General features: G+C 43.0%; 2 protein-coding genes across 2 annotated transcripts; both read left to right on the forward strand.

The window, feature by feature from the left end:
• Positions 1 to 4150: 4150 nt before the first annotated feature.
• LOC140561779 (angiopoietin-related protein 3-like) lies at positions 4151 to 7866 on the forward strand. Its single transcript, XM_072687016.1, has 7 exons — positions 4151 to 4669; positions 5552 to 5662; positions 6063 to 6174; positions 6258 to 6371; positions 6455 to 6550; positions 7113 to 7376; positions 7684 to 7866. The coding sequence occupies exons 1-7, from the start codon at positions 4151 to 4153 to the stop codon at positions 7821 to 7823; spliced, it is 1356 nt and encodes a 451-aa protein (XP_072543117.1). The 3' UTR covers positions 7824 to 7866.
• A 2883-nt stretch (positions 7867 to 10749) lies between these two features.
• Positions 10750 to 21142, forward strand: LOC140561780 (phosphoglucomutase-1-like). The gene is given in 12 exon segments (XM_072687017.1): positions 10750 to 10859; positions 10861 to 11143; positions 12821 to 12983; positions 16029 to 16175; positions 16266 to 16391; positions 17942 to 18132; positions 18484 to 18638; positions 18890 to 19005; positions 19736 to 19871; positions 20040 to 20223; positions 20815 to 20949; positions 21053 to 21142. Coding segments are annotated over 12 exon segments (1821 nt in total). The 5' UTR covers positions 10750 to 10764.
• The last annotated feature ends 1419 nt before the right edge of the window (positions 21143 to 22561 follow it).

The following is a 22561-nucleotide window of genomic DNA, read 5'->3' on the forward strand; positions in this document are numbered from 1 at the left end:
CTAAACACAGAAGCCCACTGCTTTGTAGCCTCCTGAGAAAGAGGCAGACTCTGACCAGTCTTCAGATTCAATCCCAGCCTTAAAACGGGAAAGTCATCCTAATAAAAGCCCCACAGCATTCCTGCAGCGTCTGCAAAACCAGCCACCGCAACGCCGTTTACCAGAGAAGCTGAGCTCTAATCGCTGGTCCAAACCACCTTGGCCACAAATGATTTTAAAAACTCTTGAGTCTTCAAGATTCAGAAGCCCCCCTAAAGCTACGTTAGGGTCCAGCTGAAGTAAGAAGCTGCCTTCTCCTCTCTATAAAGTGTGACGTAAGACAGGACTTCCACCTCTGGTGTCAAATGAGGCAAATTGAGTGCTTTTGGCTTTTGCCAGTGGAAAGCATGTGTATCATAGATGACAACAGTCCCTGAAAGGTCTGCTAAGTATTTTTTAATGCAAGTTAATGGCAGTAATTAGAAGCTTGAGACATATGATGCCATGTGAAGGACGGTCAAGTGCTGATAAAGCTGGGAATTCCAATAATACTCCTGTTAAAGGGCATTCCATATCATGGCAAACCCAAAAAATCCCTTGCTTCTTCAGCAGTTTGAGTTAACGTTGGTACAATTTTACAAGACCTCTGAAGGTATCCAGCAGATCCTTTAAAAAGTCCTGTAAGTTGTGTAAGACGTGGGCATCCATGACCCTATCGTCGCTCACAAGCTGTCCTTTCTTGAAGTACTTTAGCTAGGTACTGATCACTGAAAACCAGGAACACCCAACAAGACCTGCCTGATGTTCTGGAGATGTTCTGAGCCCCTAGAACATCCCAGCGTGATCACAGATTCTTACACTTGTCCATTTGCTGTTCACATTAGCTGCCCTTGACACGATAACCAGTGTTTCTCACTTCAGCTGTCAGTGGTGCTAATGTTGTGGCTGATCGGTGTACAGTTTCACACTTTCACAGTTTCACAATCTTCCTTTAGTGTGACTTTAGCAGTTTCACTGACAGCAGAAGTGGAAAGATTAGCGCAAACAGAAGTTCTAACACCTAAAACAAAAAGAACTGTTGAATTGTTCAGGCTTTGTGACGCTAGTCACTAAAGAAATAATAGAAAGAGGTGGTTAAAAACCCTGAACACAACATTGGTAACCAAGTGTATCTGCCAATGACATCTGGCCTCAGACACAGTATGTTCCAACTATAGGTACAATGTAAGTGTTCCTTCAAACCAACAATGTTCTTAAAGCAAAATTATGTATCAAATTTACCTTAAAATATCAGCTTCAGGATCATGCTGATGCTCCCCTGACTGTAACAGGGGGAGAACGGCATCTCCGTCATTCCCACTCCTGGAAAACCTCTCTCCAGAACTGCTGCTGTGTAACGCTGCAGAACCCATAGAGTCATATTAGTGTAAAATCCTGTAGTATTACTCTACCGCCTCTACAGCCCACATGCTGCTCTACCTTCAGATCAAGCTTCTGCAGCTCTCAGCTTGTCCAGAAATGCACATTATAACTGTGCACAAGAGGAAGCCCATAGTGCATTTCGTATTTACTACGAAGGCCCTCCACCAGACTGCATATTCCTAAACCTAAAACTTCGTCCTTCTTTCTTTTCTCTTTCCCATGTCCTAAGCTGCCCCCTGCTGTTGTAAGCCTGCTTGTGGTTGAGTGCTGCTGCCTGCCTACCCCCTGGTCCAGGTTCTCCCGCTGTGTTAACTCGCCAATATTTGCCCTAATTCTCCTAATCCCTGTGATTCTCCGTGTCTTCGTTTTCTGTTTCCCATGTATTGAGATGCCCTGTTCCTACTGTTCTGTCCCGGTACTGTCTGACCCTGTTCTCCACCACCCTGTTGCCTACTGCAACGCTGTCTTGCGTTGGATCCCTGCATTGATTCAGCAATACAAATTTAGCATTAGGACAGAGGCGTGTATGTCCTTGTTTTCACATTTATGGTTAAACTGACGGCCCAGTTCATGTACCTTTGAGGGTCCCACTCAAAAAACAAGCGATGGACCCTGAAAGGTACAGGTTTAAGGTAAGAACAAGCGCAAGTTTAAGAGCAGCAGGTTAAACTGCTGCAAATATGCTGAAGCGTTTCGTAACAGATGGCAGATTTCAGCGAGATTCCCTGAAAGTGACCCCAACAGTCTTGTTCAAACAAAGGCCCAACTCCAGCTTTACCAAATGAGGTTAGGTTTGTACTAATGTGGGTTAATGGTTAACTGGGTGCTTTTTTGCATTGCACGTCTGTTAAGGTTGTAGGGATGATCTAAATGGAAATGAATTACTGTACGTAACCTTTTTATAGACATAAAGCTTTGAAAATAGAAAAGTAGTCCGGCGTAGGGATAATGCTCCCATTTGAGTTATTAGGTGGTCTTCGTTTCTTTACAGCAGTTACAAATCCTGGGGTAATGTGAGCCCAGGAAGTAGGAAAAAAATCTTTTTTAATTAAATAGTTTTGACCAACGTGCATCTCAAAACCCATCTGAGTTACACAGCTGACCAAATTAGGGGTCATTCCTCAAACAATGGTAATGATAGTGTTGTTAAAACCGAATAGGGCCACATTTTATGTGAAAGGAGGCCTGCAGGGCGGAGAAGTGTGCTGTCCACGTAATAAAACAAGAGGTTTTAGTCTTTGGTTCTGTCTGTTTTTGTCCAAAAATCAAAGCAGTCATCACTGGCAAACAGAGGGTTACACTGTCGGAGTGACCACAGTACATCAGAGTGAGAACACTCTACCCTTCAATTTTGGAAGGCACGCTGCCACTGTAACCATGGTAGGAAGAAAATTAGACAACGTGTTGCATCATCTCATGGAAAATAGATTTTTTGTAGAGGAGAAAGGGTACTTTCTGAAGCACTGAATGATGACTGCAGCTCTAACAGTTTCTGAATGCATGGTCTTCCCCTTTAGGCACAATAAATATCGGAATTATTTCGCAGATATGTGTCATATTTCTGCGCTGAAGTCAATGCCGGCTTGGCAGAGAAGTATGACGATATCACAATGCCTGCAGGGGCATGAAATCTTCAGAGGGAAGCTTTCCAGCAGATGCTTTTAGATATGTAATCATAAGAAGAGTTTCTTATACTCGGCCGTCTGGTAAGCCATTCACAAAGGAAACATATTATTATTATGCAAATTACTGCTGTTTTTTTCCCCTTTGGGATTCTAGCTGTATGTCACTGTTAACTTCACGCTGGTGCCCATGAATGTTTTTGGCCATTCTAGACTAAACATGGATATTTGAAGATCTGGTGATCTGGTGATCTGGTTCCAGTGGTTCCGGCTCCTGTCAAGTTCTTGAAGGTGATGAAGAAGGTGTTGGAGCAGGGAAAATGGGCAAGCGTAGGAATCTGAGACACTTTGACAGGGACCAGACTGTGACGTTCTAGACGACTGGGTCAGAACATCTTCAAAACATCAGGCAGGTCTTGTGGGGTGTTCCCAGTACTAAAAAAGTGCTCTAAAGACGGACAAGCAATAAGCGTCATGGGCACCTAAGGCTCATTGGTGCAAATTAAGGACTTCAAGGATCTGCTGCTAACATTGGTCTTGGTGCCAGATACCACAGGACAGCTTCAAAGGTATGGTGGAGTCCGTGCCTCAGTGGGCCAGAGCTGTTTTGGAGGCACAAGGAGGACCTACACAAGATTACTACCAACATGTGGCTTCCAAATTCCCTGGATGTCAATCCAATGATGTATCTGTGGGATGTGTAGGACATAGAAAAGGAAAGGTCAGTTCCACCACTTACAGAACTCAAAGGATCGACTGCTACTCACTGATTGATCCCTAGTAGCAACTAATTTGGTTAGTTATCTGATGTGAATTCCTTCAGTCCATCTCCTGAAGGCCTAACCAAAGTGACAGACGTATTTTGGCCTAGAAGGTCTTGAAGGTTTCCCTCTGCCATTCTGACGCAACGATTTTTTAACGTCAAAAGAAACTGAAGAACCATGCAGAAAAACGGTGCACTTGAGCGATTTGTTTGCACACAAAGCCACATCAGTTCACCAGTGTTTGCTTATTGATCGACCCACTCACTGCAGGACAAGTATAAAGGGCCTGTGTGCATCTTTTAACCATAGATAACTGAAACCTCTGTGACAGAAGGAGAGTAACAACTTCTCAAAAAAAGTGAAATGGTGGCAAATAGGGTAACCGTGAAGCTGGCTCTGCTGATGGTACTGGTGGTACTGACCAATGCATTCCCGACAACGGAGGATACGGACACTGAGGAGCCAAACCTGCCTCGATTAGGAACTCGGTCGGCTTTTGCCGCCCTGGATGATGTCCGGCTTGTCGCGAACGGCCTCCTGCAGCTTGGCAAGAACCTGCGGGACTTCGTACAGAAGACAAAGGGGCAGATCAACGACATCCTGCAAAAGCTCAACATATTCGACAAGTCTTTCTACCAGCTCTCAGTTCTGGCCAGCGAGATCAAAGAGGAAGAAGAGGAGCTAAAAAAGACCACTGTGGTGCTCAAAGCCAACAACGAAGAGATCAAGAGCCTGTCACTGGAGATAAACTCCAAAGTCGAGGACATCGTGAAGGAGAGAATCCAGCTGAGGAACAAAGTCGGAGGCCTGGAGGAGAAGCTGAGTGGTCTGTCCCAAGGCCTGCTCTCAGCAGATCAGGTCACAGAAATTTCAGCACTGAAGGTAAGACTGGAAGTTGGAAGTCCTTTGGCCTTTGTTTCTTTCTATGTTGTGAACCTTTCTCTTACGTGATCACACTTGTAAGAGAACCACCAGGCAAGTACTTTTGAAAATTTACTCGAGTGAATGTACAGATCGAATACCTCAAGTGATGCTTTACCAAGAGTGCTTCTACTGGGGCTATTGAATGGCATAGCCTTCTAAACAATGGAACTATCATTGGGAAACATGTCAATTCAATCTCCGGTGATGCCAAGGAGGTCAAGGAGTCCAATGAAGCAAAATTGGTTCTGACCTATCAGGGTATGATCCAGTTCTAGGTAACAAGTGGGTTGGGTAATTAGCTATCTCAAAGAAAATTGGGTAATAATAAAAAAGATATACAGTAGATCCTCCAAGCCCGTTAAGCTGCCAGCACTGGTAGCTTTATGTAATGGGGGAGGGGGGGGTCCTAGATAGTTGATAGAATAGCTCAAATTGGTGGGAAATTTGGGAGCAAAATCTGCTCAACTACATAGTATAAGGGAATTGGGGTCAAGAGCTTGCTTGATGTTTAATTGGGGTAAAATACTACATTTTGGTCGTTACGCTGCAGTCTACAGGCCTTTTAAAATGTTGTCGTTTTTCTGCAATCGACTGGTCGTATCTTGGTACGGTCGGGATGCACTGGTGCCTTTGAAGCAAGTCTCTGAAGCAATTGGGTAACAACTAGCATCTTCACACAAAAACGTTGTCTTCTAAAGCACTTCTAAGGCAGCAAGGCATCAAAGCAGCCGTCTTTCTTTTTTGGACACAGCCTTGGGCAAATTTTAGACAGTTCAATAATTTACGAAGGCAAAAACGCACAGATGAATATATATATGGTGTCTAAAATGTTTTGATTAGGAGGTGATCCAAGTCCAGGAGAGGAGTATCTCAGAGCTGCTGAAGGCAGTAAGGGAACAAAGTGAGCATCTCAACTACCAAAAGAACAAGATCAAGGGTTTGGAGAACAAGGTACACCAGGTTTTTTTTTTTGTGTTGGACATAAATCTTAAATAAAATATGCACGAACTTCATGGCTATCAACTAGGGCTGGGCGATATGGTAAAATTCTATATCACGATATTTAAAGACTTTTTTGCGATACACGATATTTATCACAAGACATGTTATCACAGACTAAACACATCAGTAGCAACAGATTCTTATAAACTACTATTCAGATCTCTCCCGTACTGAATACAGTAATAATCTGCTGCACTTCACCTAATTAACCCAGTCTAATTACACTGTTGGTAATAAAATCTGCAGCTGATCAGTGTTTATTAAGCACGATACCAAAATTCATCACGATACGATAAAATATCGTCATATTGCCCAGCTCTACTATCAAATGTCTGTTCCCTTTTTGTAGCTTAACTCTACCAGTCCTCAAGAAACTACAGCTAAATTCCGATGGGATGCCCATACCTACAAAATGTCGGATTATCTCGCCAACTATTCCATGGATGGAAGCTTCTCAAGTGGTGAGGATGCCTGTGATGGTCTTCTCTAAACAAGGCAAATAAGCCTGTCTGACTGCAGACCACTGATAATGGCTGTGTTGTAGAATTCCCACGGGACTGCGGTGAGGCCTTCGGCATGGGGGAGAACGCTAGCGGCCTGTATGCCATCAAGCCCAACCAGTCAGAACCTTTTCTTGTGTACTGTGAATTCACTGAAGGTTAGGAATCCTCAGAAGTTGTTCTCTGAACCGTTCTAAAACCAGTCGATACACGGAGACAACTTCCCCTCTGCTCTTCACAGATGGAGCGTACACCGTCATTCAGCGTAGGCGGGACGGCTCTGTCGATTTTAACCTGCCCTGGCAAAGCTACGAGGATGGATTCGGAGACTTCAGGGGTGAGTAGCATGTTTGGAATGTCGGGTTCTCCTGCAACTAGGGATACATGAATGAGATTTCCTCTTGGCCTCTTGAGCTCAACGACAGAAGAGGCCGGGAACACAATGGAGCGTTCTGATTTGATGCCAACATTTCTGACAACTCAGTCTGACAGCTCACCTTTCTTCTGTCAGCACTCATAGGTTTGCTCTTCTCAAGGAAAGTACAATTCCGCTTTTCCACAGACACAGAATGCACAGTATGGGTAGCCAGAACTGGGAACCAGAAGGTTTTGTCCTTGGGTTTTCATGTTGGCCCACATATGGATCCCACCAGGGTCAAGTGATGGGACCAGGAGAGGTTAAACTTGGGACCCATCTGGGTTGTATGCTGCACATGGGGCTTAGATGGGGCCAATTTGAGATTAGAGTGGGCTGTAACAATGGGACAACACATGTACAAACCATCTCAGAGCCCATGCCCACCTGGAACCCACCTAGCCTAAGGTCCACCCAGTGAAGGGAGTGCTGGGTGTCTCTTGTTGCATTTTGATGACTGAGGCCTATCAATTGTGCTTTACAGGCGAGTTCTGGCTTGGCTTGAAGAAGATCTTCTCCATTGCCCAGCATGGTGACTCTCACCTGCACATTCAGATGGAGGACTGGAAACAGGAGAAGCATTTGATGGAGTTCCGGTACACCCTGGAGGGCCCTGCCTCCAACTACACCATCTACCTGAAGCCAGCAGATTTGTCCACTGATGCAGACACCCAGACCGGAATGAGGTTCTCGACCAAAGACCACCACGACGGAAAAAGCAACGTGAGCTGTCCCACCGAGTACACAGGTACCACTTTCGCTGAATGCAATCAAATCCTCACAGTGCTCCTTCAAAATCTAGTAGAAATCCTTCTTCCCATGACAGTAGAGACAGTTACTCCAACAAAATCAGGAGATAGAAACTCTTTTTAACATCCTTGATTTCAGAAGAAGAGATGAATGAGCAGGTGTCCCAATACTTTTGTCCAGATCTAGTAGATTCTTTCAGAAGCAGAAGGTCTTGTCTTGCATTTTTCTTTCAACAGCATTAATTATTAGAACAAGGTTTCCTACAATTCCTACAGTTTACGACGTGTCTACCGGCTCTTTTTTAGGAGGCTGGTGGTTCAGCACTTGTGACGATATCAACCCCAACGGCAAGTGCATCCAGAGCAGACCTCGCAGGAAGCACAACAGGGGACAGGTCCACTTCAAGTCCTCACAAATCTCCATTCTTCATGCTAAAAAAACCTAGTCTAGTGTGAAAGACACTGGTATGATGGTATGATCACCGGACACTTGGGGTTGGTCAAAGTATGACCCCCGTGAGCCAGGGGCAAAATGGCACTCATATTATAGATATTGTTCTAAAATATGTAAACACGTAAAAACAGCTGTTATTTCTATACATGGTAATGGACTAATCCTGTGTGTGTAAACAGACAATTAAAAACAAGGCAATTAAGTGCTAATCTGCTAATCTGCAATTAAGCGCTAATGTGTGACCAATTTCTGACCAATTATGTTCTGAGAGTCAATGACCTTATGTCAATTGGTGGATATTTTAGGCAGCAAGTGAACAGTCAGTTCTGGAAGATGATGTGTTGGCTAAAGCGTAAAAATCAGAGACACTTTGACAAGAACCAAATGGACGATGACTTGGTCAGAACATCTCCAAAACATCAGGCAGGTCTGAAGTGGGGTGTTCCCAGTATGCAGTGGTCAGTTCCTACCAAAGGTGAACCAAGGAAGGACAACTGGTCAACCAGTGAACCTGCAACATGGTCATGGGTGCCCAAGGCTCACAGATGCTCATGAATCTATGGAGGCCCCACCTCACAACTTATAGGACTTCAAGGATCTGCTGCTAACGTCTGGCTTCCATAATAACTTACCAGAAAATTCCATGATTTTATTAATTATTACCAGAGCAATAAAATTCTGCCTTTCTTCTTCTGATTATTATTATTATTATGTAACATTATTTTTACTATTTCATTTTTAATAAATAGTTTCAATCTTTTTTTATATTTTGTTTGTCAAATTTTTTTCTTTTTCTCCCAATTCGGCACCATCACTCCTCCGATATACGTGACGCCTACTCATCTCCACCCAACTAGCTACTAGACGCCTGTGTCAACCAACATCGCTTAAGAGCGCCATCTACCCACCCAGAGAGAAAGCACGGCCAATTGTGCTCTCTCAGACTCCGGTCGCTGATGTCAAAGGGCCGTGGCTCTGGATTCGAACCTGCAAGCCCCCAGGCCGCAGTGTCAGCGCATTAGACTGCTGAGCCGCTCGGAGCCCTGTGTACCAATCTGACCAGGTAGTAATTAAGATACTCAGAGTGTCTCAAAGCTGTAGGAGGCCACCAACTGACCACAGCCAGGCTGGAGCCCAAGGCCTATCATTTATTGTACAACTGCAAAGAAGCTGTTGATAAAGATCCAAGAAAGATCCTGAATGAATAACCCTGCATTAGCTCCCCAAGCCAATTCCCAACCGCAGTCTAGCTCTGCCTTATTTCACAATAGCTACCTGCCTGGGACGATGAGGGCCAACACGTGCTTCCTGAGTGACCTGTATAGCCTAGCGCCACATGGCACAATGTTCTAAACCTGCTCCATCAAAGTTATATAACCTACTCAGCCCCCCAGCGTGCATCTGGCCCTGATCGAGCATGAATCATCGGATCTAACCTAGAATCCAAAGGCCTGAGCATCTCCATACTGTAGAGAAGAATGGAAAAAGCTCCCAGGCTCCACCTCCAATCCACATGATGTCACTTGTTTTTATGAAGGACCTGGAAATACAGTCATTCCAGCTGTGTCGGCCCTGCTCTGCTTTGTTTACAGATGTTCTACTGCCACCATATGGACAAAGAGGAAATGACATCCAGTTTTGCTATTTTTCTGTGTATGTAAAACTTAATCCTGGCACATTAAATCATCATTAGCTTGTAATATTTCTCATTTTGAAATTGTGATTTGTTATAAAATTGTTAGAAAATAAATTGTTGTAAAAGTTTTCAATTGATTTCTAGATTTGTAATTGTATATAGTGAAATTCTTCTATTTGCAAGTTATTTGCTTGTTTCAAATATCATTTAAAAGATAAAAGTAAAAATACTACTCAAACATAATATAATTAAAAAATATATATATATAAATATTTTAAAATATATTTTTAAAAATATATAAAATGTCTAACAATAACTGATTTCTAGATCTTTTACCTTAAGCAATTGTATATAGTGAAATTCTTCTATTTGCAAGTAATTTACTTGTTTCATACATTATTTAAAAAGAAATGTAAAAAATACTACTCAAATATAACAACAAAACAAACAAAAAAATATATATATACATATTTTAAAATCTATAAATAATCTAAAATGTCTAACAATATCATTTAAAAATATTAATATTAGTGAAAGATAAATATAAACATAAATATATATACAATATGAATATAAATATATATAAATATATTTTAAAAATCTAAGCCGAATTTAATAAAGTAGTACAAGTAAGTAATATAACAGTAATAATTTAATAATCTAGAATTACATTTATTTATCTTATAATAATATTAATTTGACAATTTCAGTGAGAAATATTAGAAACATTGACTTAATTCAAAATATTCTGGAAATGCAACAGCCAGTCAAAATGAAAAGAGCATTCTGGACTACGTTTAGGACATATATTCTTATTTTCTTATTGGTTTGACAGAAAATCCAGGTCCATTAAATAAAATCCTCCCCAGGCCTTTAAAGGTAGTCTAATACATGTGGTTAAGCTCTACCAGACTCACTAACACTGCTGTCCAACCCAGTAACGCTACAGGATGTTAATATTCTAACTAATTCTGGAGCATTCCCATTGGTCCGGTCATCCTAAAATGTTAAGCCAATCTGACTGCTCATGCATTATTAGGTGACACATCCAGCATCTACTTGTCATGACAGTGTCTCAAGGTGCCACACTTGGCTCATCCGCTCAACGCTGGCTCTCTTCGGCCTTCGCCGTGCAGATCATCTTAGGCATCTCAGACATCAGTTGGTCACTGGTGAGCAGGAAGTGGTGTGACAGTGATGCCCCTGCACATGTGCGAGGAGGAACCCATCTTCAGTTACGGCCCTCCATCACCTCTTTATTTTTGGATCCTTAACGACCCCGCTGCCAGCCTGTGGAATGCCCCGGGCTGCCATAAGGCTTCCCTCCTCTCCTCTTGCCTCCCCATTCCCAGTGCCCCGAAAAGGGGAGCGCACAGTGACAGGTTCCCTCTCGGTTCCTTTTCTTTGCTCCTTCCACGATGGACGACAGTCCCCTGCAGGTGCTGACCGTCCCCACCGCCCCGTATCCTGACCAGAGGCCCGGCACCAGCGGGTTGAGGAAGAAGGTCTACGTCTTCCAGTCCAAACGGAACTACCTGCACAACTTCATTCAGAGTATCTTCTCCTCCATCGACCTGCGGGACCGGCAGGGTTCTACCATGGTGGTGGGAGGAGACGGGCGATACTTCAACACAGCCGCCGTCCAGGTCATTGTTCAGATGGCTGCCGCCAATGGGGTCAGTTGCTGGATTTCAATGTTTTTATTTTTATTTTAATTGAAATGTCAGGCAGATGTTGCACGGTTGAAGTCGAGAGCAGGGCGCTACAACTCAACATCCTGTCAGTCAAGCCTGCAGGTCGTTAGCCGTTCTTGAAAGGCTGGCTTTCAGACTCACTGGTCCTATCAGGTTCACTTTCCCTGGCCGTCTACGATGGCGAATGTCCATTGCTTTAATGCAGGACCTCAGAAGACTCTGGGATTCCTCCTGGGATTCCTCAATCTGTTGATTGAGCGAGATCACCAAAGCAACTCCTATTACCCTTCACTTCTCACGGTCGGTTGGCGCCAGGTACATTCAGCAACATGACCCCTTTTAAACAGAGGTAATTATGAAGGCCCGTCTCGTTGTTGTCACCGATCCAGTCCTAAACTGGTCACAAAGACATTTAATCTTGGCCCGAGCGCTCAGCTCGCGGATGTTTATACATGTAGGGGAAATATTAAGTAAATAACGTTCGATGACACCAACTATAAATGATTTTCTAAATTTGCCAGCACAGGTGGAGAAGCCATGCTGGAGTAGTGAGTGTAGCTGCTATAGTCAGTCCGATGACACAGAAAAATTATTACCGCCTATATTTAAAACCTCCCAATGGCGTATAAATGGAGCTCTGCCTATTTTCTAAGCTAAAGGTCATATCTAAAGGTCAGAAATGGTCTTTTATTCTATGTTCTTTGGCCACGGCGACCGCAGATTTGGTACTGTGGTCTATTACATCTTGTTTTGCGTACCGTAATTGTTTAGTAGCAACCCACTGAATACGTACGGGCATCAAATACAAAGTACTGGAGCTGTAAAAGCACTGCTGATTATACTGTACAAGTGTCATGAGATTAAAGAAACAAGACCACAATGTGGGCAGACCATCCCTCCTCTGACAATATCACGCCTACATTCAGGGACGCCGTATGGGGGTGGGTGTGGTGGTTCGATCCTTAGGACCTATGACCGACAGGGGGCCTTTAAATGTATTAAATGTGTTATAATTGAGTGTTTTGGCAGAATTGTTAGAGCTGCGGGGCCCAGTGTAATATCTTTTCATAGAGCCCAAAATCCCAAGTAGCACCCCTGTCTACATTACCTAATAAATTCAGAACAACGAGGATAAACACACTCCTTATTAGCTCAGCATATAAAAACCTTCTTAAGTTAATAAATTAATATAAATCGATTTTAGGCCAAGTCATTTTGGAGCATTTCTATTGGTACGTTCTTCATGAAATTTGGATATAATCTAAGGAACAACTGGATTCAAAATTAATTACTGACTGAATTCTACTATCATTGCTACTGCTACTTCCGTTCAGGCCAAAAATGTAAAAACTCCAGAACATCCACCAGTACGTTAATGCTAATTTCTGCTAGCCAAACTTTGGGATTATAGTACTATGTTAGCATGAATTAAACAGTGTTGCCCACAACGCTCAACTTGAATGATGTTAAAAAGGCTTGTGCCTGATATGTTAGCATGTGGCTAATATATTTTAGCCTACCATTTCACTGCTATAATGTTGACAGCGTTAATAAAACACCATACCGTCTCATTGCATGAGGCCAAATGATGCATTTAATTTTTTTAAATAACGGCTTTCCTCTGAAGCTCACCCGTGCCGGCATGCTGACCTGTCTCAGGTAGGCCATCTAGTGATCGGTCAGAATGGCATCATGTCCACGCCAGCCGTGTCCTGCGTGATCAGAAGGTTTAAAGCCATCGGAGGAATTGTGCTCACCGCCAGCCACAACCCTGGAGGACCAGACGGAGACTTCGGCATCAAGTTCAACATCGCCAACGGAGGTGAACGATTTTAAGGCTGTTTATTATAAAACTCTTACTTATAAAAGTTACTCTCATTAAACAAGACAATCAAAAAAAAAAAAAATTATATATATATATATAATGAATAATAACTGACCTGACTGTTTTGTAATATTTTGTATTATATGTTGTATTATAATGTTTTGTGATATAAGTGACCACATCAAAACAACACAGTACAAATTGGCGATTTTTTGAAGGTACTCAACTCCCTTAAAATTCATCACACACAATATATCCAAACAAGCTAGTTAGGTAGCATGCAGCTATTGTTGTTAGCAGCTACTCTCTACATCTCACACACCAGCAATATTTTGGAATATGTTCTATTCTAAAGGAAGCAGAAATATTCTGTAAAATTTGAATCCCTTGGTTTGTTTATATTTAGCTAATTAAATATATATATACAGCTCTGGAAAAAAAATAAGAGACCACTTACTTTTTTTAACGAAATGTGCATCTCTACATGTAATTTCAGGCATTTCATCAAACAAAGCTAATTTAGCTGAAATTGCAGACTATAAATGGTTTAAAGTCCCAACAGCAGTGTGAAAGACCAGTGGAGAGCCGGCCGAGACATGAGAGCTGTGATTGGTCAGTCGAGGTTATTTCACCCTAGTGATTTCTGAATGCTCTCAAAGTTCAGATATTAGTACTGTGTTGTTTAAATTTCAATAATAACTTCTTTGCATTAGAATTATTACAATAATTTCTTTGCATTATTTGCAGTATTTTTGATATTTTTATTTGGAATTTAGGGAAAATGTTGTCCATGGTTTATGAAATCAACACTAATGTTAATTTCGCTTAAGCACACTGCCTATCTATAGTAAAACCAGAGAAACTGATCACGTAGAGTGGTCTCTTCATTTTTTCCCGGAGCAGTATATATAGTAATATATATAGCAAACATCTGGTTGACCAGCTTAGCGTTTGACCAGGGTGTGTTATTTTTTGGTTGTGATGGTTTTGCTGGTCTACAAGAATGATCAACCTGACCTAGACAACCAGTATGACCAAGCTAGACCATGCTGTTTGACCAGCATGACCAAAATCAAATACAGCACACACCTTGCTGTGGTCAACAGCTGGAAATCCAGATATCTTACTATACAGGGTGTGTTTTTGATTTGGTTTGATGGTTTAGCTGGTCTACAAGCTTAATCAATCTGAAAAAGACAGACAACCAGTATGACCAAGCCTGACCAAGCTGGAAAACCAGCTAGCTTACCAGTATAGGGTGTGTTTTTTTACCTGGATGAAAAGCTTTTCCACCACCTTGACCATCTCCTCGTGTCTCATAGAGCTCTCTTCCACAGCTCAGGCTTACTTCAGCGGTCTGTCAGAGCAGTCCAAAACTCCTTCACAGCTGAGCTCTGGCGTTGATCTCCTCTTTTCACCTAAAGGGGGGAGTTCAGGAGAAAGATTTAAGATACCACTGAATCAATATTAAGATATTAAGAGCTTTATTTCTCCTCACAGATAAGAAGAGACTCTTCCCTTTGGGTTAGCTGTGTTTAAATCAGTGACTTGAGCTTGAATCCAGAAGCTCTGGCTGTTTGGAGTTGTTAATTTAACACAAAAGAAGCTCAAATCTCTTTGTAAAAGGTCTACCCAATTGGTGGTTCATACTACTGCAGGGCATCAGTCACCAGTTCATGCTGGTCAAGCTGGTTACGCTGGTTGACCAGATTAGCTCTTGACCAGCAAAGTGTTGGTCTACAAGCATGATTAACCAGACCAAGCTTGACCAAGCTGTTTGACCGGCATGGCCAGCAAAACCCAAATCAGATGCAAAACCAGTTAGCTCACTAGTACATGGTATGTTTTCGCCTGCATGGCCAGCTTAGCTCTTGACCAGCATAGGGTATGTTTTTGTTTGGCTTTGATGGTTAAAATAGTCTACAAGCATGATTAACCGGACCTAGACAACCAGTATGACCAAGCTTGACCAAGCTGTTTGACCAGCATGACCAGCAAGACCAAATCAAATCAAACGCAACACGCATTATGCTGGTCAACAGCTGGAAAACCAGATAGCTTACTGGTACAGCCAGCAAGGACCTGACCAGCATAGGGTTTGTTTTTGGTTCAGCTGGTCTAAAAGCACGATCAGCCAGACCAAGCTAGACAGTCAGCATGACTAAGCTTGACCAAGCATGACCAAGCTGGTCGACCAGCATGACTCAATCAAATCAACAGCACTTTGCACTTTTTTCCGAAAGCTGGAAAACCAGCTAGATGACCAGTATAGGGTATGTTTTAGCTACCTTGACCATGTTCAGTTAATGCGCTGTTAATGGGAATGCTCCCATTTAAAAACATTGATTTGTTGGTAAAGAACTTTTACTTTTTGGTTCTCTAAACATTTCTTATTATTTTGACACAATGTGTGTTTTATCATCCATCCATCCTTCAATTGCGACAAAATACTCAGCACCTGCTAGGGAACAAAACAACAAAACCACTATACTTCACTTTTGGGAAGCTGATTGTTGAGGAATGGGCAACTGAAAGAATTCTGGCCAATTTAATACAATTTGGGCAAAACAACTTCTCCATATCTGTCCTACTTAACCAGAAAAAGCTTCAATTTCTAGCAACCATCCCATACAGGCCAAGTACCTTCCCTCAAGTGTCTTCCTGAACTCTGTAGCTCATTCAAAGTGATTATTAGCTTCTTTGCAGCTTCTTGCACAAGTCCTCTTTTTGCTCTGACGCTACGTTTTTGAGGGATGGCCTTGTCTGGGCACTGCTGATGGACAGTGCAGCTTCCATTTCATCACAGTTGGACGAGTTTGATCTAGAAAAGATAAACTTGTTTAATGGTTCACAGGTCGTTGTGTCCTCGTTAAGGTGATATCATAGAGTTTCCACAGCACTGGGATTGAGCATTTTTAAAGGAAGATATTAAAGTTCAACGATTCAACTGTTAAAACTGAATTGAACAAAAAGGTAAATGGACCCAAAAGCACATTAACACACATAACTGTGTTTCTTTCCATTATTATCTATCAAACACAGGGCCAGCTCCAGAAGCGGTCACAGAAAAGATCTTCCAGATAAGCAGAAGCATCGAGGAGTACGCCATCTGCCCTGAGCTAAGGGTGGATCTGGCCACCGTTGGCAAGCAGAGCTTCGACCTGGAGAACAAGTTCAAACCGTTTACAGGTAAAGACATTTCCAGAACCCTTGCCCATACTTCCCTCTAAAAAGTATTCGGCCAGTGACACGCTCTCTGTTTGCCGGCCTCCTGTACAGTGGAGATTGTGGACTCGGTGGAATCCTACGCCAACATGCTGAGGAACATCTTTGACTTCGCCGTGCTGAAGGAGCTGCTGTCTGGCGAGAACCACATTCGTATACGCTTAGATGCTATGCACGGAGGTGGGAACTGTTTTCATACAAGCTCTGCCACAATTAGCCACAATGCTTTTGAGTTTTTTTGGGGGTGTGGTAGAACCCTTGGTGTTCCAGATAGCAAATAAAGCATGATAGGACATCACTAGGACCTTTACCATGGGTTAGGAAGGTGCTCATGGTCAATAACACCCTATCCAGGAGAACAGTACTGCATGTGCTGAATATCATGGTATACCTTCTTACTGAATATCGACACAGTCGTACCCACAGCTGTGTGCTTCTTGAGGACTGGCCTATCTGGGCTTGGGTCAGATACAGTTTCTCCCCTGCTGTTCGCTGAATGACTAAGCCGAGATGTCTGACATAACCCTGAAACCAAAGGGAGACTTCCCCTTTCAGAAAGGAAGCACTGTACCATGGAATGCACTCTTGACATGAATGGCATGTTAACATGTCAGGGCATCCAATATCCTGCCCTTAAACCCATCAGAGAAGTTCAAACAGCTTAGTCTCTGAGTGGTCAGTACACCAGGTAGGACAGATTCTGGTCATTCTCTGGTCAATCAATACTACTGAAAGATTCAAATGTACATAACCACACTGTTACTAAAGATACAATTCAAAAAGTCATAGAATAAAAGTTTACAAAACTTAATCAAGTTTACGAAGGTTTACTAAACTAGGTAAATTTAAGTTCAGTAAACTAGGTCTAATATATTAAATGGATGAGTTTACTAAACTAGGTCTAGTGTATAAAGTGGCTCAGTTTTTTTAACTAGGTTTACAAAATAGCTAAATTAGGTAAAGTTTACAAAATTTCTCAGTTTACTAAATTAGGTTCATTTTATAAAGTGTCTTAGTTTACTGAGCTATGTCAAGTTTGTTGATCTAACTAGTTGATTACTAACATATGTCAAGTTTATACAATTGTTTACTAAAAAAGGTCACATTTACAAAGTGACTCAGTGACTCTAAACTAGGTCAAGTTTACAAACTTTTTTTTACTAAAGTAGATCAAGTTTACAAAGTGTCTAAGTTTACTAAAGTTTGTCAAGTTTACAAAATGGCTCAGTTTACTATACTAGGTCACGTTTATTTTTGTACTAAAGTAGATCAAGTTTACAAAGTGTCTCAGTTTACTTAACTAGGTCAAGTTTACAAATTGTTTTTTTTACTAAAGTAGATCAAGTTTACAAAGTGTCTCGGTTTACTAAACTAGGTCAAGTTTACAAATAGTTTTTTACTAACGTAGATCAAGTTTATAAAGTGTCTCAGTTTATTAAACTAGGTTAAGTTTATTTTTTTTTACTAAAGTAGATCAAGTTTACAAAGTGTCTCAGTTTACTAAACTAGGTCAAGTTAATTTTTTTTTACTAAAGTAGATCAAGTTTACAAATTGTCTCAGTTTACTAAACTAGGTCAAGTTTACAAAAAAAGCTGTCCTGGTGGCTCATGATGATCCAACACATTACCAAGACACTAAGTTGTTTTTCCCTTTGATTTGTCCTCCATCTGTATTCCTGGCTGATACTGAATATTTTTCAATAACTTTGTCTTCATGTCTCTTCTTAAAGTGATTGGTCCATATGTGAAAAAAATCCTGTGTGAGGAGCTGGGCTCCCCTGCAAACTCGGCCATTAACTGCATCCCCCAGGAGGACTTTGGTGGCCAGCATCCAGATCCAAACCTGACCTACGCTGTGGATCTGGTTGAGAGCATGAAGAGCGGCCAGTATGACTTTGGAGCTGCCTTTGATGGTGACGGTGTGGGTGTTTTTATGATAGTACACCATCCTACATCATCATTTGGGCCTTTTTTTCTAGTAGACTGGTCACTGGTTTCATTAGAAACATCAACTTTTTAGGTCCACCTTACTGGTGTACAGTTTAAGATCATAGCGAATTGAGGTTAGCCAGTTTCTGACCGTAGAGTCGTTCCTGTCGGGCAGCTCATTGAGCAGCTCAGTAGTCAGAACCTAAGGGGGGGGCTGACAGGTCTGATGAGCACTTTTAACTTCAAAGTTGCTACAAGATCTCTAAGGTTTCAGTGACCTAGCCAGTCTCTCAAAACTACCTTGACCCTACCTGACCCCCCACCCCTCTCCGTTTCTTTCTAGGACCGTAATATGATCCTGGGAAAGCATGGGTTCTTCGTTAGCCCCTCGGATTCGGTTGCTGTCATTGCAGCGAACATCTTCTGCATCCCTTACTTCCAGCACATGGGAGTGAGAGGCTTCGCCAGAAGTATGCCCACCAGTGGAGCACTGGACAAGTAAACACCACCAATCATCTACCTCAAAACATCAGTCCAACACTCTCTCTTCATTAATGACATAATAATTCATTACAGCTTTGGGAGTCCTAGCTAGCGGGGGGGGGGGGGGGGTTCACTGAATTACAGGAATTACTAAGGCAGAATTTAAAGAGGTTTAAAAATTGGAGCTGACGGATTTTTTGATTTCTAGAGTTAATGCTGGTGAACACTGAGGCCAGGACGGTAATGCAGTGTTTGTTGTTTCACAGTGTGGCAAAAGCAACGAAGATCCAACTGTACGAGACGCCGACTGGATGGAAGTTCTTCGGAAACCTGATGGACGCTGGTCGTCTTTCGCTGTGCGGAGAGGAGAGCTTTGGCACAGGTAGCTAAAGTGTGAGTTGGGGTAGCGGGTCTTTGAATTATTTGTCATTAGTTGTTTAATTACACTTTTCCTCAGTTATCATAAAGGCTTTCTCTCAGTTCCTCTTGTCCTCTTAGAAAGTTCGGTTCCCCTCAGTGGTTCTTCCTCATGCTCTTGGATAGCTTCTCCGTCTGAGTCTTGGTTCCACTCAGTGGTTCGTCATCATTCTTTTAGAGAGTTTCTCCATTGGGGTCTTGGTTCCCCTCAGATCTCTTGCTCTCTTAGATAAATTGGTTCCACTCAGTGGTTCTTCCTCACGCTCTTAGATAGTTTCTCCCTTTGAATCTTGGTTCCTCTCAGTGGTTCTTCATCATTCTTTTAGAGTTTCTCCATTGAGGTCTTGGTTCCACTCAGATCTTCTAGCCCTCTTAGAAAGTTTGGTTCTTCATCATGCTCTTAGGGAGTCTTTTCTTTTGAGTCTTGGTTCCTCTCAGTGGTTCCTCCTCATGCGCTTAGTGTGTCTTCTTGTGAGTCTTGGTTCCCCTCGTTTCTCCTTTTGAATCAGAGGTTCCTGTTCAAGCTCTAAGGACACTTTCTCTTCCACTGTCCTTATTAGGCAATGCTCATTAGAGGGCTAGACCCATACACCCACATTTTCTGACGACATCTTTGAGATAAGATCTACTATAAACCTATATAATGTTTTTGGTCTGACTGCACACCGTATGAAGTCTATTCCCCCTCTTTTCAGGTTCAGATCACATCCGTGAAAAGGATGGGCTGTGGGCTGTGCTTGCATGGCTTTCCATTCTTGCTACCAGAAAGCAAAGCGTCGAGGAGGTCATGATAGAGCACTGGAAAACCTACGGCAGGAACTACTACACCAGGTATGCGTTCAGTTTTCAGAAAGCTGGAAAATGAACCACGGCTCGTTTTTATCTTAGCGGATTAATGAAGCAATGTGATGAAGTACCGTCCATCCCCACAATATTACCACCATGCCTACCTTCCTACGATGGCGATCGAGCACGGTCTGATCCCCTAATACCCGGCAGGTATGACTATGAGGAGGTGGACATTGATGCAGCTGTGGAGATGATGCTGGAGCTGGAGGTGATGATTTCAGACAAAGCGTTCACTGGCCAGAAGTTCACCATGGGGGAAAAAACCTACCAGGTGGAGAAAGCAGACAACTTTGAGTACAGTGACCCAGTAGATGGAAGCATCTCAAGAAACCAGGTAATCAAATCTGTTATTATGCTGTTCTGAGGTTAAAAGGAACTGGCCACTTTATTGGAAACACCTACCTTGTGCTTTTACTCTCTGGCCACTTTATTGGAAACACGTACACTGTGTTTTGTCTCGCTGGCCACTTCATTAGAAACACCTACTTTTAGCTTCCACTCACTGACCACCTTATTAGAAACACCTACCTTGTGCTTTTACTCTCTGGCCACTTTATTAGAAACACCTACCTTGTGCTTTTACTCACTGGCTGCTTTACTAGAATCACCTACCTTGTGCTTTTACTCTCTGGCCACTTTATTAGAAACCCCTACGTCAGCGCCACTGCTAGAGTGAAGGTAGGTCCACAACCCACCCATGAGAGGCTCTGTGGTCAGAAACAGGTCAAACCGACCACTGATGAAGAGCTAGAGGGTTACAGTCCCTAAAGGTCTCTATCTACAACACAGGCGTTTCCAATAAAGTGGCCACTGACACTGTACTACAGACAAATTCACCAACCATTTCACAGGTCAAGGTCGCCACTACCCATCTCGGCCTGCCGTCGCGCCCCGCTGTTACTCTGTACTCTCTTACTCTCGGCAGGGCCTGCGGATCATATTTAAAGATGGTTCCCGGATCATTTTCCGCCTCAGTGGAACGGGGAGCTCCGGGGCCACGATACGCCTCTACATCGACAGCTACGAGAAAGACGCGAGCCAGATTTTCCAGGACCCCCAGGTGGGCCGACTGAAGCTAGGGACAGTGTTGCTAATTACTTTAGCATTTTGGACGGCAGGCCTGAGCAGAAATTGGCATTACCTCGTTTTTCATTTCTCCGCAGGTCAAGCTGGCCGAGCTTGTGAGCATCGCCCTGAAGCTCTCTCAGCTGCGCGAGAGGACGGGGAGGAGCTGTCCTACTGTCATTACATGATACCATTTGATTGTTTTTGTGATTAACCTTTGTAATAAAACTAGACAGTAGAAGAAAATGTGTGACAATCACTTCACAAGGCGTACACAGTCAACACTTCTTGGGAGTGTAGTTTTGGCTCCTTCAATGAGGGCCAACAATGGCAACTCCAGACTCCGCAAGACCTCTGAAGGTGTCCTGTGGTCTCTGGCACCAACACCAACGTAGATCCTTTCTAAGGAACGTCCTGTAGTTTGTAAGGGCTTCAATAAGCCTTTGGCGCCCAGGGTTCGCTGGTTGTCCCTCCTTGGCGCATACCAGGAACACCCCGCAAAACCTGCCAGATGTTCTGGAGATGTTCAGACCCAGTCGTCTAGGACATCACGGTTTGGTTCTTGTCAGAGCGTCTCAGATTCGTACCCTCGCTCATTTGTCCTGTTTCAACACCTTCATTACCTTCAAGACCTGACTGCTCACCTGCTGCCTGGTCCAGTATGTCCACCCCTTGACCACTGAGCCACTGGAACCAGATCTTCCGTATTTAGTTATTCATTGCACCTGGCAGTGGTTTTAACGTTGTGGCTGATAGGGTGCACTACGTCACACCTGTTATAGCGGACATATTGCTTTTTTTTTTTTCCATTTACCTCAGAAGGTAAATGGGAAGCTGGGAATGACGCCACACCAGCGTCGACCACATTCCAGTTTCGATAATTACAATAATTCTACGTTTTTCTCTGACATTTCCAAAAAAAAATAGTTTGCTAAAGACCTCAGAGTTTACCACAACTGGTTTACAAAACAGTTTACTGATGTTTTATGGCGAATCTAACCAAAATATACCCCACTTTTTTTTTTTTTACCTCAGATTAGCATTGTTAGCATTAGTGTTGTTCCAGGTTAGCACTGTTTACGATGCTACACGATGTTTTCGTGCGTCCAAACAGCACTGAAACACGTCCACAGGTAGAAACTGGACCGAACTGATTGAACGACTGATTTAATGGGGCCCAGGCAGACACCACTGCCCGTACTCCTGTTGATGTGCGGAGCGGCCATCTTGGATGTTGAGCTCGGGGTTAGTGAGGCTCTCCCGCCTTTCCGAGTTGGGAATCCGACGTGCGGGGCGCTCCAGGTGAAACTCCCCACCTGAAAATGAACCCCCTCCATGCGTCTGTGAAATGTTGTGCACTACACGTGTGCACTACATCCACCCTACGTTGTCTGCAGGTCTGCCGTCTGGAGCGCGCCCTTTTCCTACGGTTGCCTAGTAACGGCTGTGGACTCGCGTCGCCATGTTGGTTGACGGTTGGCTAGCTAGCTAACGCCACGTCTTCCAGACCTGAGAGTACATCTGTAAGACGTTTAGCTTCAGTTTTCTACACTTTTACGTTACTGAATGACTAAATGACTCAGTTTAGGCGATACAAATGTTATTAT

This window comes from Salminus brasiliensis, chromosome 9 (genome assembly GCF_030463535.1).
Source record: "Salminus brasiliensis chromosome 9, fSalBra1.hap2, whole genome shotgun sequence".
NCBI lineage: Eukaryota > Metazoa > Chordata > Actinopteri > Characiformes > Bryconidae > Salminus > Salminus brasiliensis.